The following is a 22,614-nucleotide window of genomic DNA, read 5'->3' as shown; positions in this document are numbered from 1 at the left end:
AGAAAAGATTTAATCGACAGGGATTAAATACAGTGATTTACCCAAATATGTGACACGAAGTGGCGACTACAAATCCATGTTTCGCCTTCAGGGTTCCAGCTGTTTCTTCAGATTTCGGCAGTCTATTAAAAGATGTCTCCGAATTTTTGTTGAATCTGTTTGTGCAAACGATTGCACAACAGGTCTTCCCCATTATAGATGCATTTTTGGATTTTTGCGGGAGCGGTTTTGAAAACTCGATGTTGCCGCGCAAGAAGTAGGCGTGACCGCATCCTGTCTCATCACGTGCATACTCTTTATAGGCTCCAGCAGGTCCCTCTGACCCTATATAGGAATAAACAGGTATATCTGATGGATGGATGAATTTTTCATGTAGATATAGGGAGTTTTTCCTAGTAAGAATTCTCTTCCAGATATCCAGGATGGTTAGTCTGGATATCAAAACCGACGTTGTGGATATCTGAAATTTAAAGTCCAAATCATATTAATGACAGGTGGAGTCATGTATCCTGGGTTGAATGACGCTGTGGATATGTGAAATGTTCTTTTTGGGTATGAAGAACTGAATTATGGGTATCTGTAAACATTTCATCTAGTTGCCAGACAGTCACAGTACACAGCCCCTTCATGCTGTGACTGTGCTCAGAGCAGGAAAAGCTCCAGCGTTTCAACTTCTCTTTTTAAATAAATTTTTAGTCATCTATTAGTGAGAGAGTGAGACCTGATAGAAACGCCTAGAAAGGTAAAAGCCATCATACTCCTCCTGCTCCTCCTCCAGTATGTGGCACTGATCGCTCCTCATAGAGAGCAGCGCTGCCCTGCACACACTGCTGCCGCTGTCAGCCCAGCGCCAGGCGGATGCACCGATGGCTCGGATTTCTGTTGACTTTCGCGTTATGTTGCCGTGCGTCGCGGTTTGTTTCCCACCACCCGGACTGTCGCCGTCCTCCTGACCGTCTGTATGATCGGACCGACTGAACTTAAATGTTAAAGGAGCGTGAAAGCCGCGGATCCGAGCTCGCTGTATTAGTGCAGGCGCTGAAAAACCTCCATCACTACCCGCGGAAGAGTCTCCTGGTAAGTTGAGTTTCACATCGTACTGAGGCAGTTTATCGGCCCGATGTGGTCTCGATACATTATGGATTTATATTAAATTCAGATAAAACACTGATGTTTTTATTTATTTGTTTATTTTTAAATCTTTTAGCATTTAACCCCAGATTTCACAGATTTAATTGCGATCAGTTTTATGATGTACGATGCGCGAAAGTGAAGAAAAGGGGCGCACCTGCAACACTTCTGGGGTGGATGTGGTGTTGTGCCGTTTGGATGAGGCTGTTTTATATTTAACACGACAGCGGAGCGTGTGTCCTCATTCAAGGCTCACACATTAGTTATTCAACTTGTGGAGTCATTCATGTCAAGTTAAACATTTTCACACGCTGAAAGACGCTTTCTCCTTGGCATGAAATGTTTAAAGTTTCTTAAAACATCATTGTTTTCCTATGGAAGCAATATAGGTTAATATTTAGGGACTGTGTTCAAATTATTAGCAGGGAGAGTTATGTATGGGTGTGTTTTTTTTTTTGTTGTTGTTTTTTATTTTTTAGTTTCACTGGCTTTTTTTTTTATTTTTGAAAACCTCAAATACTCAAATATGTCACCATTCTGTTGCTGACTTATAATTTGTTTTTTTTTTCCTGTCTGCACAGAAGGGCATAAAGTTGCTGTTTGGACCATATGCAATAGAACAAGTGTTATTTCTCTTTCAGAGGTTTATTTTCTCAGTCACACTAAAAGTCAGGCCTACCTTCACATTCACTTTCCTCTACATCAAACAAAAACAATAATAATAAAAAGAAATCACCCCTGCCATTTAAATTCTAATTACAAACTCATATAAATAATTTATTACATTGCAGGTCAAGTTCAACCTTTTGTTATTCTTGGTATATATTTCTGCTTTGAAATGATGCATTGGTGGCTATTGTAATGGTTATTCTATATGCTCTCTATATATATTGTGTTTGATTTCCACCAGTATCTCAGATGATGCTTCGCTTTTTCATTAGTTAGTAATGGTTGAACAAGTTGTACCAATGCAGAACTGTATTTAGAAATATTAGAATGTTGTGTTTTTTATTGATATATCAAAAATATTTAACAGTCCAACATAAGAAAAAGCTGTCTGGGAATATTCATATTTTAAAATGTTTTAAATACAGGATTTTACCCCCAGTAATTTTCCTACAGTTCCTTTGGTATGCCTACCTGCCTATGTGTAAGTTGATAGCCTAATTATCTTATGGTAATGAGATATATTTGACAGTAGGGCCGCAAGTAATTATCTTCATTAGCGATTAATTTTTCATTATATGTTCAATTAATTGATCATTTTGTTTGTAAATGGTGAATATGGTGAAAATTTTGAGAACCCAATGTGTACTGGTGATTTATTGCTAAACTAAAGGAGAGTCACTACATTTGTCTTATTATTTGTCTTTTTCTGCTGTAGTGATTGGTGCAACAATAGATATTCCCACAAACATTGTGTTTTGTAGTACACACATACACACTGGCCATCTCTCAGTACATGACATGTGGCATTGTCTCAGGCCCTCGTGTTTTGTCTGTTCCTGTGAGTTTACATGTGTCAGCGTAGGCAACATGGTGGGGTGTAATATTGTGAACTATGAGAGCGGCACCCAGTCGCTGCTGTTGCATGAAGGAGCCAAAGCTGTAACCCTCATGTCCTCATGTGGAATTTGTTCCTGTGTTTCTAAATTCTGTACCTGACTCTACTCCTCGGTAGCTGATAATACAATGTCCTCTCTGTGCCACGGCTTCATTTGTGGCTTATAAAGCTGCGCCCAGTTGTTTGGATGAATTAGAGAATTCCTACCTCAAAGAGACCATCTTGTCATTGCTCCTCATTCTCTCCTGGTTATTATCTAGATTGCAGGCTGCAGAATCACACTCAGACTGAAGAAATGAATTGTCTCTGATTGAGAGGTGGTGCTGAGAAGAGTGCTTGCTCACACCGTTTCCAGGTATTTCACTCATTTCATTCATGCTATACTATGTTGTCTGTCAGGAACAGGATGTTAACTGAGTCAGTCTCAGCACAGATCCTGTTTTGATGAAGCTTCGGGTTTGCCACTCTAGTATCCCTGTAGGTGGGTCACATTTCCAATTTACCTTAGTGGGGGTGGAATCAGACCTTGTGGAATGTTCCCACAGAGCCGAGTAACTGAGATGTGTGTAAGAAGATTCGTGAGGTGGGACCACCTGTTGACAGGTCCACCCTGTGTGATTGAGAGAGAGGACAGTTTCTGCAATATCAAGACAAGAATATCCAACGAATTTCTGAGTTTAAGTTTGCTTGAGTAAAATTTAGGACACAGCAGCACGGTGGAAGGTTCTCCAGTCACTGTGCTGTGAACGCCGCTGACCCTCCTCACTGTTTGTTTTTTGGGGAATGACTGCTTACTGCAAACTTGATTGACAGTGAGCTGCAGTATACTCAGTATCTCCAACATACATTAGAGTTTTCTGTGGTGACAGCCTCTGTATAATTCTCCCTCCTCCGCTCTCTGCAGCCTCACGGCTGCCCAGCCTGGAGTATAAATAACCCTGTGGATGGAGCAAATCTCAGCAAAGCCCAGCACTGTGGTACATCAGCACTTCGGAGAGGGCCAGGGATTATTTGGTTCTCTTATCGTCCTCATCGTGTGGTATTGATATAGCTGCTACTGTCTTATGCAGTTGGTCAGTAGGTTGCCACAGCAACAGAGTTTGTACTTATCTGAGCTAAGGTGGTACATAATTTATCTTATCTCCATGAAATAATGCATCAGCTGTACGTGCCATCAACTAAAGGTGTCTATTTGTAGTTCAGTCTTCTCATTTGTAGTCTTAGCAAGATGTCACTGTTGTGTCCTGTTTCCAAAGCTCCAAATCACTGCCCACATCGCAGACTTACTTCACCAAGTAAAATAAGCCTGGTGTTGTGTTTACTGACAGATGTTTACCCTGTGTGGGGGGGGGATCACTCAGGCAGTCAGTCATTGTTTTGGAGGTGGTGTAAGTTCAAGCACCAAAACCAAAATCAGTTCAAAAAGTAATTACATTCCTTTGCTTTTTATACTATTTATATTGTAAGTTTTAATTGTGTATGGATACAGTTTCCATGTATGCCCGTCAGTCTTCTCCCAAAAGGTCCTAAAGACAAAGTGAAAACATGGTTGTAGACATTTTTAAACAAAATTATTAAAAACCCCAAAGTGATGTCTGTCATATACAGGTTTAGTACTTTGTAGAAGCTTCTTTGGCAGCAGTTACTGCTTCGAGTCTTCTTAGGTCAGTCTCTGCAGACTACCCACACCTTTATGTGTGTGGCAACCCATTCTTTCTGGCAGATCCTCTTACGCTCCGTCAGATTGGAGGGGAGGCGCCTGTGAATGTGTGCAATTTAGACAGCTCTTGGAAAAATTGGTGCATTATCCTAATATAAACGAACGTTCACAGAATAGGATCACACTCGAGAAGAAAATAATCACTTTCTTTTCATCGAGCGCCACCCTAATCTGTGATCAGGAGCGTGCAATCGACCATTTTCATGTCTCTACACATGGTGCTTGGAATTTTGACCAAAGAGTCCAATTTTTGTCTCATCAGACCAAAGAATCTTTTTTTCTCATGCTCTCAGAGTCTTTCAAATGCAGTATTCCAAAGTGCATTGTCATATGTCTTTTAGTCAAAGTTTCTTCTGTCTAGTTGCTCTACCATAAAGATTGCTGTAGAGCTGCTGAGATGTCCGTCCTTCCAGCAGATTCTCCATCTCTGCAGAGGACTTCTCAAGCTCTGTTAGACTCACCTTGAGGTCTCGCTCAGTTACTTAGTTTTGGCTGGATGTGACCACAAACACACGTCCTCTATGAACTTGGCATACCCAGGTCTTGTTTTGTCACAGAGATGTATAAATAATTTCATTTTAGTCCTGACATGCTGTGTCAATTGTTGGATTTTGGATACACAGGTGTGTATCTAAACAATGTCCTGTCAGTTCAGTTTGCCACAGGTAAACTCCAGTCAACTTCTAGACACACATCAGTAATAAAGCAAACATGAAGTACTGTATCCAGACCCAATTTAGGGTTGAAATTTGAATTTTATTTTTCAGCTTTCTTTGCAAAAAAGAAGATATACATCAGCATAAAATGGAAATGGCGAAGCATTAGCTTTCTTAAAGGTCGTAGTTGAACCGAGCACCTCAAAATCCCTAAAAATGAGCCCATTTAAAATCATAAGCAGAAAGATTTTCCACTGTAGACTAGGGTAAACACCTGTTGCTGCTGACTTGACACTCTGTTATGGAACAGCAAACTGAACACAAAACTGAAGGACTGTCGCTCACTGGAGAACGTCGGGACAAAAATATCTGTGCTTTTTTTTATTCCCTCTGCTGATAAGTGACAGTTTGAATTTAAGGAGTTGAAGTCATTGATGTTACCGATGTGGGCGTGTGAACGTTTTAGCCCCCTATCATTTAAACCTGTAAGATCATTACAGATCATTATACATTTGTTTCTTAATGCGTACAGAAAGTGCTGTTAGTGCTAAGTAGTGAAAGCTTTTCCACCTGTAATTTTCTGTGATTTTCTAACCCATATGCTAAACAAAAGCAGCAAATCTTCACAAATGAGATGCTGGAATCAGGGCATGTTTCATATTATTGCTAGAAAAATGATTTTAATCAATTATTCAAATAACTGCAGATTCATTTTCGACTAATCATTTCATTTCATTTAGAGGTTTTGCTGTACTCTGAAATACCTTTACAAGGTTGAAGTGCCTGAACAGTTCAGCCATGTACAGCACAGAAGGAAATGGTTTTTTCTGGTGTTGGATCCGATGTGGATGTAGAAAAGCTCTCATGTACCTCTGACAACCTCGTAACATGGTTTGGCATTAAACAGTCCTTTTCCAGAGTGCACCACAGTCAGGATTGCAGTAGCTGTTGGCTCAGGAACCAGTGGCGACAGTGTTGAGGAAAGTGGAATTAGCTGCACCTCAGCATGATCATGGCAACCGTTATAGAGGAGAATCGCAGGGTGACTGGCAACCTGGAGCAAGCCAGAAAAACTGTGGCTGAACAGGGGAGGGAGAGAAGTGCTAATTCAGCCTTTGAGAAGCAGACCATGCTGAGATGGCAAAGGTGTGATCAACAGGGGAAGAGGATTTTTTTTTTTTTGTTTTGTTTTGTTTTGTTTTTTTAAACAGTGGGAAGGTGATGATGAAGCGAGGCAGCTTCAACCCTTAAAGGAGATCAGGATTTCAATTCATTTAAGCCTCTTAAGGCAAATTTCTTTTGTGATTTGTGATATTGAGCAATATAAAATTTGACTTGTAAAAACAGGATTTGTGTTTGAACTGCATACTTGTTTATGCAAGCTTTAGGCCATGAAGCCATTAATAAAATGTGCATGTTACAACCTTGACACAGCAGGTTTCTTTTAGAGTGAAAATATTTTGTGAGGGAAAAATAAAAGGTTTTACAGCTTGTTTTTCTTTTAGCCTTTAGCATTTAAAGCAGTTAAATATGCCCTCTCAGGTGTGTATAACCATTTGAACCAATGCGTTTGATTTGTTCTAAAGACTAAAACAAGGAAAGCTTGGAAAAGACACAAGTCTGTGAAGCTGAAACATTTCTGGCCCCTATCCTGCACACTACCTCTCAGTTTTACCTTGCACCCCGAGGTTGGAAACTATAATTTAAAGATAGATCATAAAGCTGCCATTTTTTTTTATTTTTTGGTGGTGTTTCTGTTTTTCTTTTCGGTTGAATTCTGGTTTAAAGCAGTTGACCAGTGTGTCTTGTTAACCAGACTGTAGCAGAAAATGAAAAAGAACTGCCGGCCAGACCGGTGCACAAGGTGTGGATGACGCACAGCAAGTGCAACAGTGTGTGAAGTAGGGCCCGGAGCTGTGGGCTCTCTGCTGATAAGTATTAACACAGGAAGCTATTTCCATCATATACAATGCAGCCAGAAATGTCACATCAGAGTTGCTGTATCTTTTCCTTCACCATCTGTGGTCGTGCATCTTCATGTTAGAGCTCTGAAACGCGAGTGAAGAACATCTTAATCGTCTTGTTTTAGGAAAAAAGCACAGAAATGGGATTAGAAAAATAAACTGCGGCAAATTTTGTGCTTAAATTAAATGTGTTATCAGCGCACTTTAGTATGATCATACAGCATATGATTACTTTCCACCCTGCCGTTTGGTGCGCTCCAAAACGACATTAAAAGCAGCAATAGCTGGAGAGACGGGAGATGTAATCTGTATGTGTGGGCTGTGGATGGATGAACATGAGATGAGGTGAGTGTATGCCTCCAGGGGGTCTGCGCTCAAAAGGCAGAGCGAGGCACATCTCAGTATGCAGCACAGACGCCATTCAACCTAAATGTCGACATACATGCGGCAGAGACTGGTCTCTATAGATATAAAAGGCCTTAATTTGTCTGAGGACTCATGAAAACCCTTTGTTATTGTACGTGAGGGCTGTGGATCAGTGGGTCACAACCTCACAGCAGCATGGTTTTGAATTAACAACTATTGTGACTGTTTTACACTTTTGTCTGTTTGGGTTTTTCAATTTAAAAGACAGTCAAAAGAAAACACTGGAAACAACTGTCTCAGCACAATGTCATCCAAAAAAAAAAAAAAAAAAAAGGATTTTCACACTTTTGGATTCTTCGCAAACACGAGTGATGTTACTCATCCTTGTGAAGTCTTTTGTTTGTCAGCTTGAATGCTCAGCCTGCACTAAAATAGAAAAAAATGTTTTATTTAGATTGAACGTGAGTCTGTTTGTGTGTTACAGGAGCTGTCTGGCTGGTCCTGCTGCACTACTATGACACTGTGCTGCTGAAAAGTTTGCTTCTTTTGAAATATTTGAAGTTCCTCTTGACCCTGAGCCAATTCGATGATGGCTTCCCGTAGCCAAGGCTTCTTCCACAACCATCATCATCACCACCACCATCGTAGCTCCGTGGTGCCCGCTGCGGTGCCCAGGCTGCTGCCTGAGAACGGCAGCCTGCTGGGAGGCATCGCACAAATAACCCCGAACCTTTTCCTCAGCAGAGGAAACGTGGCATCAAACCGCAGCCTGCTGCTATCTAAAGGCATCACCTGTGTGGTCAACGCCACCATCGAGCTCCCCAACTTCAACTGGCCTCACATGGAGTATGTAAAGGTGCCGCTGGCGGATATGCCCCACTCCCCTATCTCCTTATACTTCGACAGTGTGGCTGATAAGATCCACAGCGTGGGACGTAAGCGTGGGGCGGTGCTGGTGCACTGTGCAGCAGGGGTGAGTCGCTCAGCCTCTCTGTGCTTGGCGTACCTCATGAAGTATCACCGCGTGTCTCTGGCTGAGGCCCACGCCTGGGTCAAAGCTCGCCGCCCCGTCATCAGGCCCAATGGTGGCTTCTGGCGCCAGCTCATCGAGTACGAGCGGAAGCTGTTTGGTAGAAACTCTGTTAAGATGGTGCAGACGCCCTATGGGGTCATACCTGATGTTTATGAGAGGGACCGCAGGAGCCTGGCTCCATACTGGGGCCTGTGAGAGAGGCTATGCCAACTGGGGAAATGAAGATGAGCCCTTTCGCCCTTCTGGACTACAGTTTCAGGCCTGTTCTGGACAGGCAGTGAGACGCATGTAAGTGTCGATCTATATGAAGCCTATATATTGAATAGCGGTTCGCTCGGACAGAGGGAGTCTATCCAAACAATGGTTGTTGATGGTGCTGCTGTTCGTCTAGCTAGCCTCCATTTAGTCTTTGAGTGGGAGCAAGGCCACTTCAATCCCAGACTCCTGCGGACAAAAGGATTGATTGGGACCACGATGACAGACACCGAAGATGAAAAGTCGTCGCTGGTCTGGCTTTCTAAGTTCCAGTGAAGGACGAGCGCTCAGTGAGGGTGTAAGCTGTGCGAGAGACTTTGACAGTGATGTGACTGAAGTCCTTTCCCTGGCGTGATGTCATGTGGTGGTATTGTGCCAGTTTTGCAGTAATCTTTAGTGTGAAGGGCAGCAGCATGCTCTCAATTTATGGTAGCATTTAAGATAAGTGTACAGAAAAAAAAAATATATATATAGGCAAATTATTTTATTGGAATGTACTGATTGTGAGAAAAGATGGTTACAGTGCACTGTAACTGAACATTTATTATATCTACCTTTCTAAGGTCTCAAAGCTGTAAACTAAATGTTAAGGTTTAGGGATAGCTCCTGTGTACCACAGGGTTGACTGTTCCATCCAGTGACCACACTATATTATTGTAGTGCTATTTGATGCTGTATAAAAAAGGGAAGTAGCTCTATGATTGGTGCTCGGGGGAACATTTTCTATCCCACTGTTTCTGCATTGTGTCCATATTTGGGTATTGATCCAGAAAGATCAGTGGAGTACAGAAAACACAGTTTACTCAGAAAACTGGCACACCTTTGTGGTACCTTTGTGGTACCTTTGTGGTGCAATGCTCTTCTGAACAGTGGTATCGCACAGGCTCAAAATCCAACTTCTGCTGTCGATTAGTGGTTCAAACTTTCACTTTGCTGCATGTGCTGTCCACTCTCCAAAAAGTACAGCTTGGATTTAAATAGTTGTAGGGGTGAGACAAAAAAAAAAAAAAAAAAAATGGATACAGCATCAAATCATAATACACACCATCATCAAGACGTTTCCCATCAATATTTTCCCGTGAAAGAGAATTCAATGAACAAAACATTTCAACGTGGGTCCTTGTTGAAAGTTTTTCTTCTTATTTTCATTGTTCTACATCAATATTCACTAAATTTAAAGCATTTTACTGCACATAATCTGATATTTACAGTGAGATTAAACAACAAAAAAGACCATTTGGCTTTTTTGCCTATCAGAATTGTTCAGAATTGTTTTGTGGTGAGTGTCTTATCAATTTATAAACAAATCACTTCAGAACAGGATGTATCATAGTATCAGTAATTGTAGTGATTATTGTGGAAATGTATCATGATGTGCAGTCTCTCATTTTAAATCCAGTCTTTTTCTTGGTACATGTCTTTGATTGTTACCGCCACTTTAGGATCAGTGAAAACATGTGAAACCTCACGTCACCCATGCATTTGTGTGTGTATCCTTGTGCACACTAGAGACAGAAACTCCACAGGTTGTTTTTTTCACCGATTCATTAAAATGAGACATCAGAAAATGGTGAAAAGTGGCAACCTGACTCTCACCCCTGCACTATAGCGCAGTGTAATGTCACTGTTGGGAGTGGTCACACACCCAACAGACCACAAGCAGCAGTGATGTTGATTGTAGTCGTGAGTGGAACAGATCTGACATCTTTAATCCATAGAGATCTCTGCAATAATGCTTTTCTGCCATAATAGATTAAGTGTGATATTACAGTTGAAAAAAATAAATAAATAAAAGTTCAGGGCTAACTGATCGTTGGAGAAAGATGTTGGTGTCCTGGGTGCTATTTGACTTTTCAAATTACTTCATCCTCCAAAACAAATGTTTGAGGTTTTCACTGAAATCAGAATGTATATTTACTCAAAAGCAGACAAATCGTTTTTTTTTTCTGTAGTCATGCCTGGAGATGTCTCAGATGCTTTCTCATGAACGGGCCGCAGCATTTCCTCCTACAAAGGTCTCTTGATGCTCATTCTGCTCAACCACTCCCCCCCCCCCCCAGAGATGTCTTCAGATGTCAAAGAAATGTTCTGTCATTCATTTTCATTTGCTGTGGCTACAGAGCAGCAGGCACATATTGATGAGCACTATTTGTCTTGCACCCCCACACTTCTGAGGGACCTCTGGAGTGGTCTCCACAATGAATTCCATTACCCACAGAGACGAGACCCGTCTGATGACAGGCCGACCATCACGAAATGCACAAGTGATGGGACCAAATTATACACTGCACACACTATTTTCTCCCAGCAAAAAATGAATCTTTTTTTACCCACCCTTCCCCCTGTTCTTGCTGTGTTAAAGTGAGTACATGCATGCACTAAAAGCAAACGCATCCTTCACCAGCAGCAGGATATTCCCATCTATCATTAAAACACTAAGCAGAGCCATTTGCGTCAGGCTGAGCATCAGAGCAGGCCAGGCTCCAGCGGTGCAGCCCATGCAGAACGAACGCTGCTGATGAAGTTTGAGGGGATGACATTCAGACGACAGCCACTCATCAGGAAGCATCGGACACCGGTGAGCTGTCTGTTACTCTTCATTACTTATCATCATTTTGATTTGTTGTTTAAATGTCAGAAATGAGTGAAAAATGCCCACTGCAACTTCCTAATGATTAAGGTGGCATGTTGCTTGCTTTGTCGGACCAGTTCTGACTCTAATGATGTTCAATTTACAGTGATACAAAAAACTAAAAAAACAACAACATTATTACATCCTGAATTTCCCTTCAGGGATTCATAAACCAAATCTAATCTAATCTTATTCTATTCTACTCTTAATGTATGTTGCTATGCTAAGAGTGTGGCTCTATGAGGCTCTATTGGCTCACCACTGTAGTTCATGCAACGTTTTGTATTCATGGTCCCCAGAGGTTGAAGCCCAGCGTCGGAGCTACTGTAAGGCTAACATTTGTGCTTTAGACCCTAGAGCCCACATACCACGCTGACTCTGGTCTGAATCCAGACCTTTACTGGAAGTTTAATGGAACCTGACCCGAATTGCTTGCGATCGCATCATTTTGTAGCCTAGATGTTGTATTGAACATGCTGTCAAAGGTAGGAGACCGTGGTGAAATAGGGAAATGGTATGTTTTTACAACTAGCCATTCAAAGGTAAGAAAGGTCATGGAAGATGAGGCTTGTATATTCGAAGAGAAAGCAATACATTTATTTTCCAATAAAACAGTAAAAAAACAAAAACTGCAAAAAAAATACCTGTTTTGACCCAAACACAACTGAACCATAACAGATCAAAGTTTTAATAGCAAAAATTAGCACGCTCACAATCCTAATTCATTCAATACCTCACTGAGCTGCCTGACAGAGCTGCTAGCATGAATGTAGTCTTGTAGCTTCGTTGCTTGGTAACTGTTGAATTGTTCACATTTGAATCATTCAGGGCCACAGCTACCATAGCGTTGGGTCTGTCTGGTTGTTTAGTTTTTCCACACTGATGGGTTTATGTGCTATATTTGCACACAAAATACACATGGTGGGCCTGCTTCAGATTCTTAAGACTAAATATATCTATGTTTAGCAGACAAAGTATCAAATGAAACCACAATATACCACAAGAGTTAATACTCTTCTCTTCTTTAATTATACTCTGACTGTGCATAAGGGAGTGATTAAGAGTCAGAGGAATAAATGAAGTATGAAACCAAAAGCAGTCTGTTATTTTGGTGGGTTGGAGGACAACTCGGAGGAATTTGTGCATTTGTATTTGTATAGTATTGTCTAAAATCCTGGCCATGACCTGTAATTATTTCTGAATGTGCTGTTCTATATCTGTATTGTGCAGGTGTAATGTAAACACACAGAGAAAATATGAACATCTGTTGTTTGCTGCAGTGAATTTCTAAATCCTGGACTTCCTATTATACAGTCTTTAATAATTCACTATAATCGGCCTGCATTTCCATTTGAGCAAGTCCATACGCACAATGCTGTTTAGTCATACTGTATAAACACGCTGTTGTCACTGCTGCTTTAATTTCAGCCTCACTAGAGCTGTTAGTTATAATTTGACAACCTGATTTAGCCACACAGCAACATATACCTCAATGTTAGATGGGATCGAAAGCTTGTATGTTTTTTTTTTTTTTTTTAGTCCTACAGCAGTTGCAAACGTGAGCAGAACAGCCTCATGGCTCAGCATTAATCCAAAATGTAGAAAATAATAGGCAGAAAAAAGCCATTGAATGAGAACTGGTTGCATACAGTGTGAATGGGCCAATCTGAATTACTACCACTGTACTTCAGTTTTATTTTATTTTTTTAGTTAAGTAAGATGTTTAGTACAGGACTTTTACACAGGACAGAGTATTACTATATTGTTCTATTAGTACCTCAACCTAGGTAGAAGATCTGCATACTTTTTGCTGGGTTACTGAGAAAACCTGTTTCACATCTGAAGCACAGGTAGGAGACCTTAGCTGATACAATTTGGGCTGTTGTGAAACAAGTCATTCTTCCTCAGTGAGTGGTTGAATGAGAGTGTCGTCTCTGTGGTGTAGCAGTGACTCATCTGTCTGTCGCCTTTAGAGCCTCAACTGTCTGAAATGATTGATAGAACGGACACTGAGGCAAAGGACTGAAAGCCATGAAGCTGTATTCAATTAGTACTCAACATCCCAGCAGTGAGAATGACTAATATTTGTGTCCTGGTCATTAATGGGGAAATCATAAATCTAGGAAAGTCCTGCCTTTTAGTGTTTTCTTTTAACTAATATCAACAAATCTCATAAAAAGAATACAATTAAAAAAAAAACAAGTTGGAAGGAAGCAGGCAACAGACCACAAATGTTTTAATTAAAATTGGGCTCATTTGATGTAAAGCTGTGCTTCATCAGATGGCTTTGATTTAATTTATCCTCTGTATTAGTTATTAACACACAAAAAAAAAACTTTAGGTAGTCCCAATCCATCACAGAACCAAAATCCCCATCAGTATTCCTTGGAGCCAAAGTTTACATGTTCCCTCACAACAGTCAGGGCACTGTTGGCTATGACACGGAGGACTGTGTGGCCCTCCAATGATATACTGCACTTCCCCAGAATATCAATGACCCACCAACGAACCAGTCACTCTCACTGATGTTACAGGACCCACGATGTTCACTACAGCACCTCCAGACTCTCTGAGCCTGTGACATGTGCTCAGAGTGAACCTGCTCTCTGTGAAGACAACGGGGCACCAGTGGTGGACCACATACTATAGTAAGCCATAATTTTCACCTTACACTCAAATAAGGCATAATTTTCATCATATAAGGTGTGCAAGGTTTAAATATGGTGGCATCCATCTATTTCCTACTGCTTAACTGGGATCGGGTTGTGGTGGCAGGTTCAATAAGGCAGTCTGGACATCCTTCTCTCAGGCAACTACTTCCAGCTCTCCCTGGGGGATCTCAAGTTGTTCCCAGACCAGAAGAGATATGTAATCTCTTCCGGGTCTGCCCTGGGGGCCTTCTACCAGTTGCACATATGTGAAAATCGTTCAAACCACCTCAGCTAGTCCTTTCGATATCAGAGCTCTTCAGCCTATCTATAAGGCCATGCCCAGACACCCTATGAAAGAAGCTAATTTTGGCCGCTTCTAGTCACAGTCTCATTCTTTTGGCCACTACCCAAAGTTTGATTGCTATAGCTGACAGTCTGGTACAGTTCCCACATTACTGGTGATGCTGGCTCAATCTGTCTGTCAGTCTCCCACTCCATTTTACATTCAAACCAGAACAAGACTCCAAGATACTTGAACTCCTCCGCTTGAGGCAAAAATGTATTCACTATCTGAAAAGGAGAAATCCACCTTTTTCTGGCATCGAATCATGTCCTCCCTGCTGCTTCACAGCACCACATCATCTGCAAAGATACTAATCAGATGAAGTGGACACACTCCTTCTCCTGGGTGCACCAGGATCAATTCTGTTTTTTAATTCTTTTAATTATGACATAACATAATATTGTATAGTAATATAGTAAAGGCATGATTTTTACCATATACTACACTAAACATATTTCATCACCATATACCAGAGTCAGGTAAAGGTCAGGGCATAATTTTAGAGCAGCACTGAGAAGCAGTGGTTTGTCTCACAGCAATAAGCTTTTGGATTTGAATCCAGCCTTTCTGTGTGGGGGTTGCCTGTGTGGATTTTCTCTAGGTACTCTAACTTTCTCCAAGTCCAAAGACATCTAGTTTGGGGTTAGGTTAACTGGTGACTCTAAAATGCCTATACTTGTGAGTGTTTGTCTGTCTGTGATTGTCTGTCTCTATGTGTCAGCCTGTGATCTATCCAGGGTGCATCTTATCTCTCACCCACTGTCAGCTGTGACTGGTCCCAGCCCCCAACGACCCTGTAAAGAGTAAGAGTAAACAGTAGATAATGGACTGATGAATGTTATACATTTTAAGTGTAACCTTAATGACATGCATACAGACATATTTCACTACAATACACTACAGTAAGGCAAAATTGTCCTGACATAATAATGTGTAATTATAACTACCTACTATACCAAACCAGAATTTTCACAGGAATAAATTTTAATGACATACCATACTAAGGTATAATTTTCACCATATACCAAATTAAGGCATAATTTTCATGTCATAACATCCATGTCATCCATTATCTACAGTTTTTTCCAGGAAGACCATACAAACTCCACACAGGATTCAAACCCGGAACCTTCTTGCAGTGAGGTGACAAAACTAACCACTCATGTCATAACATACAAAAGCATATTTGTCATGTGATATTAAAATATAATTCTCAACACATTGACATGATTTTCACATCATACCACACAAAAGCATACGTTTCACTATACATAAGGCATAGTGACATACTATACTAAGGCATAATTTACACTTCATACTAAGGCATGACTTTCATGACATCCCATATCCAGTCATAATTTTCACATTTTTGTCACTTGAACTACCAGACAATTTACCAATTTCTCAATGCCCAACTGACATTGTAATTAGTTTGACATTGTAACATTGCAATTTTAGTAGTTTTAGGTTATTCATCAAGGAGAGAAGACACTCTTGATATGTTAGAGCTCTTCCACTATTAGCACTATGAATCCTGTGAACATTAAAAAAAAGCAGCATTTCAAACCTCTGTGGATGGAAATGTTATTAGAAACAAAGTAAAGCAGGAAGCATGAACTATTCCCCAGGGTGACGCCAATCAGTTGAACTTCATGTGAAGATGCAGCCGTTTTTAATCCATAATATGACTGGCCATGGCCGTGAAGCGCCAAAGAACAGCAGTCAGTACAGCACAGTATCACTTCAATCTCGCTCCTGTTCCAGAGTCATAATTTCAGAACAGCATCACAGACAATAGGCGTGAAGATGACAGGCACAGGAAGGTGAGACACAGTCTACAATTCAAATTACACAGCCTGAATCAGTAATTGATTACAGCGTTTGTAATTTTCTGTAATCCTGGTGTTCACCATGAGAGAAGATGAATTCATTTTCTGCAGGAAATGAATTAGCGAGCTGAAAAGATAAAATGGATGCTGGAGAACACACCTGAACACGAGTGTGAGAATGATAATGAGACTGGCTCCACAGAGCCCCCAGACATCTCTTCTGATTGGCTGAGCTCAAGCGCCAGCGATGGCCCAGCAGGCTTGTTGAAGGAGAATTTATTCCATTTTGTGGCAAAGTGATGGAGATGAGGCCTCTTTGGCCAGAGAGAAAGTAGATTATTGTTTGAAATGACAGATGAAAATGTGCAGCAACATTCAGGCATTCAGAAAAAGCATCAATCAGAAAATCAAAAAGAACATGGCTCATTTTTAAGTGTGTAGTTCACATTATTACACAAATCTTGGGTGATTTGAAAGTTCATGGTTACAGCTTTACAGTAAAATAAACCTATGTAACATAGTGTTTAATGGGGTTTCTGTTCTAGTTCCCAGGATATGGTCAGACTGTGTTTGGTTTCCAACAACGTACTTAATTTCTACCAGTCCAGACAAATGGATTTGAGGATTAGTATGCTAATGTGCAGTTTACATTAGAAAAGAAAAACCGCCCTCTTATGTATATACTTGAACATGTGCTAGAATCCAGTCAATTAGAGCAGCCAATAACATGGTGTATAGAGAGATGAACTTTATTACTAGCATACTGCCCTAAAAGTAGAAAAAAAGAACTTTCCAATCTCATCAATGTGTGACACTTCAAATACTCTGTAATCATATTTATTTACATCACATTCACAATACAGTTAGTTGGAATTGCAATGCTGCAGCATCAACATAATTTACAAAACGTTGAGAATCACAGTCTACCTCTTCTGCACTTTCAGCTTTAGTTGCACACTACACCAACACAGGAAAAAAAAACACCATTAACACAGTTCCCTTCAAGTACCAAAAACACTGCTAGTTTCCCCTAAATGCCTATAAAATACTATCTGAACACCACAAGATGTGTTGAAGTTTCCTTTCAACAGTGCAAAAGGCATTCAAAAGAGTTCCTTCAACAAGGTCCATGAGAAGATAGGCATCTATCTGCCCTCCAGCACAGCAGTGATGGTTTGAATGTTAAAAGATTTTCAGAAAAGATATTAAAACCATAGGAGCCACTGAGGTTCATCAAACAGGCCCGTCCCACCAATGTAATTCAAGTACAATAACAGGTCCATGGTTCAACAGCTCTGCTTCAGTGGGAAAACAGGGAATCATGAATAAAATTCAGAATCAAAGGAGCAAGTGACATGAAAAACCCAAGGTGTTTACAGACTTCCTCTGCCAGTGTTTTCCGCGATATTGCACACTTAATTTAAATACAAGTCTCCCAAGTCATTATTTTTCATATTGTCTTTTTCTGCAGCAAAATCTGGGGAAATATTTTAAAGCATCATTCTTAATAGATTTAAATATAAGCTACAAAGCTAACATATTTGTTTTAGGTAATTTAAATGGAACAACAAAAAGGTACAATGATACCATGGACGATGGATATGAAAAACATGAGCACAGCCTGTATGGCAGATGAGTTCACCAAATGAGTAGCAGAGATTTCTAAATTAAAAAAAACAAATGAATAAAATGACCCAGTGACTTTAAGCATCCTCTTTCCCTCTCTGCCTGAGGCGGCGGGCTGTGCTTTCTATCTGGCGTTGATTAGCTCGTGTGTCGTTACCATGGCAGTGGCAGCCAAGGCTCAGAGCAGGTCAGGCAGGATGAGGCCCGGAGGTTTGGGCTCCACACAGTTAATCCAGAAATTGGCACAGCTAGCGTGGTACTGGTGGCCCCCATACAGCAGCTTGAAGTTGTCGGTCTCTGAGTTGAACGCCTGTCAGAGGGAGAAGGTGACATGTTGAAAACCTGAGTCACAAACAAAAAAGGTGCAAACTCAGTGGTGCTATTCTGAATGCCCCTGGTGCCAGAAGTGAAAATCCAAGTTTTTTCCATAGAAAAATTGACAACATAATCTATATCTTAAACTAGTTCACATTTAAATTCAAAATAGATCATGAGCAAATTCAACTACAGAATCACATTAACTGCGACGGAGAAGCATTTTGAATTCACGATGGCTGTGGATTGCAGCTCTGAATCTCTGACTGGCTCATGGATTTTGTAGTATTTAAACTCACCGAACATACCAAACTTACAGACAAAATGCAACTTTTCAATAGAATTTGTGTTAACACTGAATATACAGAATCATTTAAAAAAAAAAAAAAACTTAAAATAGGATTACCGGGTGAGGACAAAAAACTTCCAGCTCCAGCGGCCCCTTCCACTTTGCAACACTGTAAACCCAACTAGGGTTATTATTATATACTAATGTTACAGCCTTTAAACCTAATGTTAAAATAATAACTTGGGACACCAACGTTCATTTGGCATCCTATTTAAGAGCAGCAGTGTGTTACAAATTTAGCTTTTATGTATTACAACCTACAGCCAAGCTGCATCTGAGAAAAGCAGCCCTTGACAAGAAAAGGACTTAAAGGTTTGGACGCTGCAATACCTGCTAGGGACTCAACCTTCTCATTAAAAACAGCCTGGACAAAAAGTGTGTGTCAGTACTTGTCCAAGGAAAAGAAGGAAAAAAAAAACCCCACCACAAATAAATAGGTACAAATTAAAAGTGCAGATCACTCTGTCGCACGAGCCAAATGCTAGGAAAGTCTCATTGATTAAATCTAAATGATTGCTTACAAGGAGTCTGAATAAACGTACTAACTTTCAGCTCAATATCAGCATTTTTTTTGCTTTAGACTCCCGTCATGAATAAAGTATCTATCTATGTCGAAATTCAAAGAACAAGGCTCCTACATGCTGTAACACATCTATGGTTTTGGAGATAGTTGTGGAGGCAAGACAGCCTCTGGCATTTCTGTGATTGTAGTGGAATAAGAACATCACATTACATTGAAAGAGACAGAGGCTTTAGAGGTCGCTAATGTGTATGCAAGGCAACCTCCTTTATATATTATACACTGTATGTACTCAAGACTGAGTTTTCCACAGCTCTGTGGGATGAAGAGGTGAAGTTCAACTGCACACAGAATTGTGTTCACTACAAAACATGTTTCTAATAAGGAAAGAAAACTACTGGATATCAGAACTTTTAGACACATCCTGGTGAACGCTTCTTTTCTTCAACGCTCGGTCCTTGTTGATTTTGCCAGTAAGTCAGACAAAGTATCAAGGCATGAAAACAATGAAGACTGCCTTGAGATGCTACATCTGGAGATTGGGGGGAAAGTAAAAAAAAAAAAAAAATAGCTTGGACCTGATTAGGACCTAACCTCTTCTGAGACCTTTTAAACACATGCTGCTGTGCCATTGTTTCACAGTGAGTAAGGTTAACGGAATTTCATTGTCCATCCTTGGTACTAGTAAATATGGATAAATCCACTGATTTTGCAATAGACAAAAGGGCAAACATCTCCACTGTGACAAAACATGCTCAAGCCAAACCTGATGCGTCATTACGTTTTGCTTTTTTACCTGAAAAGCCCAAACTTTGTTGAGCTTCTTTATATTGGAAACCATTGTAACCACTGTAGCTGTCCAGAAAGTGAAAAATGGAGATCTGACCCTGACCTGAGCACTGTCATACGCATATCACTGTGCCCAGCTGCAGCACTGTGTGCAATCATCAGATGCTAATGCGTGTGAGATGCAGTTTAAGAGTCTGCATCCCTAGTGAAATGCTGGAGCTGAAGCTGGAGATAGGAATGAGTCATGCACAGTGAATCATAGCTTCCCACACAGAAACAGAGGGGAGACACATGCAGAAAGCAACAACTGCATCTGAAAAAAAACAAACAAACAAAACAGACAAAAACAAACAAACAAAAAATCCAAACACCACAACACACCATCAAGTCAACTGCGTCCCCACCTGCCCAAATTAAGTTTGCAGCACAGATGCTCTGCTGGATGAAGGGCTTTCTCACACAAAGTGAATAACACATTTCCACTCACTGCTTTTTCTCACAGACTCAGATTTCACAAGCAGGCGATTTCCTTTAGGAGCTCTTTTGTGCCCTGGCCTACTTATTTCCACAAACCTGCACTTAGGACTGCCAAAGCTGGAAATGTTGGAGGGAGACGATGCAAAATAAAAGGGTGGTCACACAAAGACACAGTGTAATACCTCCCCTCTTTCACTCCAGAGCCTTTGCCTCTGTTAGGCTTCATGGCAGAGATCGCAGGCTGATTTATTCAGTTTTACCTAGACAGAGGTTTTACATTATTAAGCCTTTTAAACAGCCAGTGCTTACTACTCCGAAACAAGAATGACGGTAAACATGCTTTCATGCTGGAGCTCGTCAGATGGAACAGTGACTGTACTACCTCACCTGACCTTTGTAGTTGCACGTAAAGGTTACAGATTCTGTCACTACTTGACTGCATAACAACATTAAAGTTTACTACACTCTGCTTTAAAATTTTCATAAGAATTTATAATAAAAGAAGCATAATTACCCTTAACTTCCTGTCATTGTCTTTAGTCAGTGCCTGTAAGCACAAGAGGAGTCAGCATGTTGAGGCATATTGATGCAATGCCCAGGGCAAAGAAAAGTGCACAGAGCGAGCAACAGGCAAACATTCAGGTCAGCACAAAGCTCCCTTTTCCCAGTATGTTCGTGCATGAAAGCGTGAAAGAATCCAAGTTATTACCATCAGGGTTCCTACACATTGTCTCTCCCAGAATCTGCCTTCACTGATCTGAAATATTGATTGAAGATTTCAGTCTGTGTCAGGTATATCACAGTAGCACTCTGCCACAGCTAGGCCACTGTTGTTTATAGATCAATCCAGGTTGTAGACAGAACAGGAGAACCAGCTATTTCTGCAATGGCACTTCACTTGTAAATCTCTATATAGCATTGTGATTTAGGCAGATTTTACTTTTGAAGTGGTTTTGACCAGAAATATGTCCAACAGTTGTAGCAGAACCATTAATTGAACACCATAAGTGCTATCAAACCAAAGGCTATAATTAGAACTGAAATGATTTATCAGTCAAAACAAAAATAGATTCTAAATGTCTTTTCTGGGCTATTTTGTTGTCAACAACTTGCAAAGCAAAAGTCCAAAGTGTCTTCTCAATTTTACTTTCCTAAATCTCCATTACAATTACATTGTCATGGATGCAATTTACCAAAAAAGAGCAGACTGCTGAAAACGATGATGAGCCACAGTATATGTTTAAGAATCAAAAAATAAAAAAAGATTTCCAGTCAATATTTATGGGTTTTAAACTTAACATCTCTGGGTTTTAGATTATTGGTTGGTCAAAATAACACATCTGAAGATGTAAGCAAGAAGACTGAGACAGACTATTTTTCTGAAAATTTTTTTGTTTCATTTTGTTCTGATACTTCCCAGACTTTCAAAGCCTAGTTAAGTGATGTCCATGACATTTTTTTTTTTTTTGAGATGTGTGGGAACCCTGCTAACCTGCTGTGACAGAGATGGACAACCCAACAACACATTCACAAAGTAAAATAATTTATAGAACAAGCTGTCAAAAGTTGAAATGTAAACTTTCGTCAGCACTGCTGTCAACGTTACACACACTCAATAATCAATTCAAATCCTTGAGGCACTTCAGAAACTTGCCTTAATATAAATGGCCAGAAATGCTAAATTATTCAATTTAAAATCTTTTCCAGTGCTTCTCCTTGTAATTGCTCAAATTAGCATTTATCATTTAGCAGAGGAGCTTGAGCATCATTAGCTGTAAAATATCACTTATTATAAAACTTGTAACTGCTGCTGCCTTGAGTGACAAACTAAGATGAGATGAAGCTGCTGGAGGTTGCCCATCCCTGCCTCCTAAGCTGAAGAAGAAGAAGAGATGACACGAGTGCTGCACCTCAAAATGACTGGTCCATTAGCACCAAAGTGAGACAGGGACCATCTGTGGACAATTCCAGCTCTGACTACACGTGGCTATATACATTTGTGTATATATACATTTGGGCTCATAAATTTAGATACCTATGGCACAATTTGAAAAATACTGGTCATTTTTGTAAGATATAAAAGATCATGCAAAAAACTTTTCTTTACAAGGAAAGTGGTAAGACTGTATCTTTAGCAATTATCATTATGACTTTAAAAAGGCAGACAGGTTCTGCATGTTCAGTTATACTGTATTTTCCAATATATGCCCAATATTTCTCAAAACGTGTCAGCAGTATGTAAATTTATGAGCACTGTATGTATTAACAATAAAATTCACTGCATGAATTGAACCAGAGCAATTACACTCCTGATCCTAAGCATTTTTCACATTTCTCTGATGCTACATCAACATCCCCACCCTTCTGTTCATTTGGTTGAAAAACAAATTAGTG

General features: G+C 40.3%; 2 protein-coding genes across 8 annotated transcripts in view; one reads left to right on the top strand and one right to left on the bottom strand.

Moving 5' to 3' along the window:
• The first annotated feature begins 663 nt into the window (after nt 1-663).
• On the top strand, nt 664-9,724 carry dusp14 (dual specificity phosphatase 14). Of its 2 annotated transcripts, XM_026299426.1 has the most exons (3): nt 664-1,077; nt 2,956-3,050; nt 7,886-9,724. In XM_026299426.1, the coding sequence occupies exon 3, from the start codon at nt 7,988-7,990 to the stop codon at nt 8,627-8,629; it is 642 nt and encodes a 213-aa protein (XP_026155211.1). In that variant the 5' UTR covers nt 664-1,077; nt 2,956-3,050; nt 7,886-7,987; the 3' UTR covers nt 8,630-9,724. The 2 variants fall into 2 exon arrangements, with proteins under 2 accessions (XP_026155211.1, XP_026155210.1); XM_026299425.1 differs by lacking the exon at nt 2,956-3,050.
• Nucleotides 9,725-16,877: 7,153 nt separating this feature from the next.
• synrg (synergin, gamma) overlaps nt 16,878-22,614 on the bottom strand; it is a 41,605-nt gene continuing 35,868 nt past the window's right edge. For 3 of the 6 annotated variants that reach the window (XM_026319587.1, XM_026319600.1, XM_026319624.1), the window contains 2 exons: nt 20,735-20,767; nt 16,878-18,080 (listed from right to left, as the gene is read on the bottom strand). In XM_026319587.1, coding sequence (XP_026175372.1) covers nt 17,949-18,080; nt 20,735-20,767 — 165 coding nt within the window. In that variant the 3' untranslated portion in view covers nt 16,878-17,948. Of the gene's footprint in view, nt 18,081-18,995; nt 19,487-20,734; nt 20,768-22,614 lie in introns of those variants that run through there. The other 3 variants (XM_026319615.1, XM_026319607.1, XM_026319593.1) reach the window with 3 other exon arrangements.

Source organism: Mastacembelus armatus, chromosome 13, assembly GCF_900324485.2.
Source record: "Mastacembelus armatus chromosome 13, fMasArm1.2, whole genome shotgun sequence".
Taxonomy (NCBI): domain Eukaryota; kingdom Metazoa; phylum Chordata; class Actinopteri; order Synbranchiformes; family Mastacembelidae; genus Mastacembelus; species Mastacembelus armatus.
Note: the sequence above shows the minus strand (reverse complement) of the source record. Positions and strands in the feature narration are given on the sequence as shown.

Bases quoted from the DNA above. Each gene is read 5' to 3' on its own strand.
- dusp14 (XM_026299425.1), top strand. From the start codon at position 7,988: ATGATGGCTTCCCGTAGCCAAGGCTTCTTCCACAACCATCATCATCAC.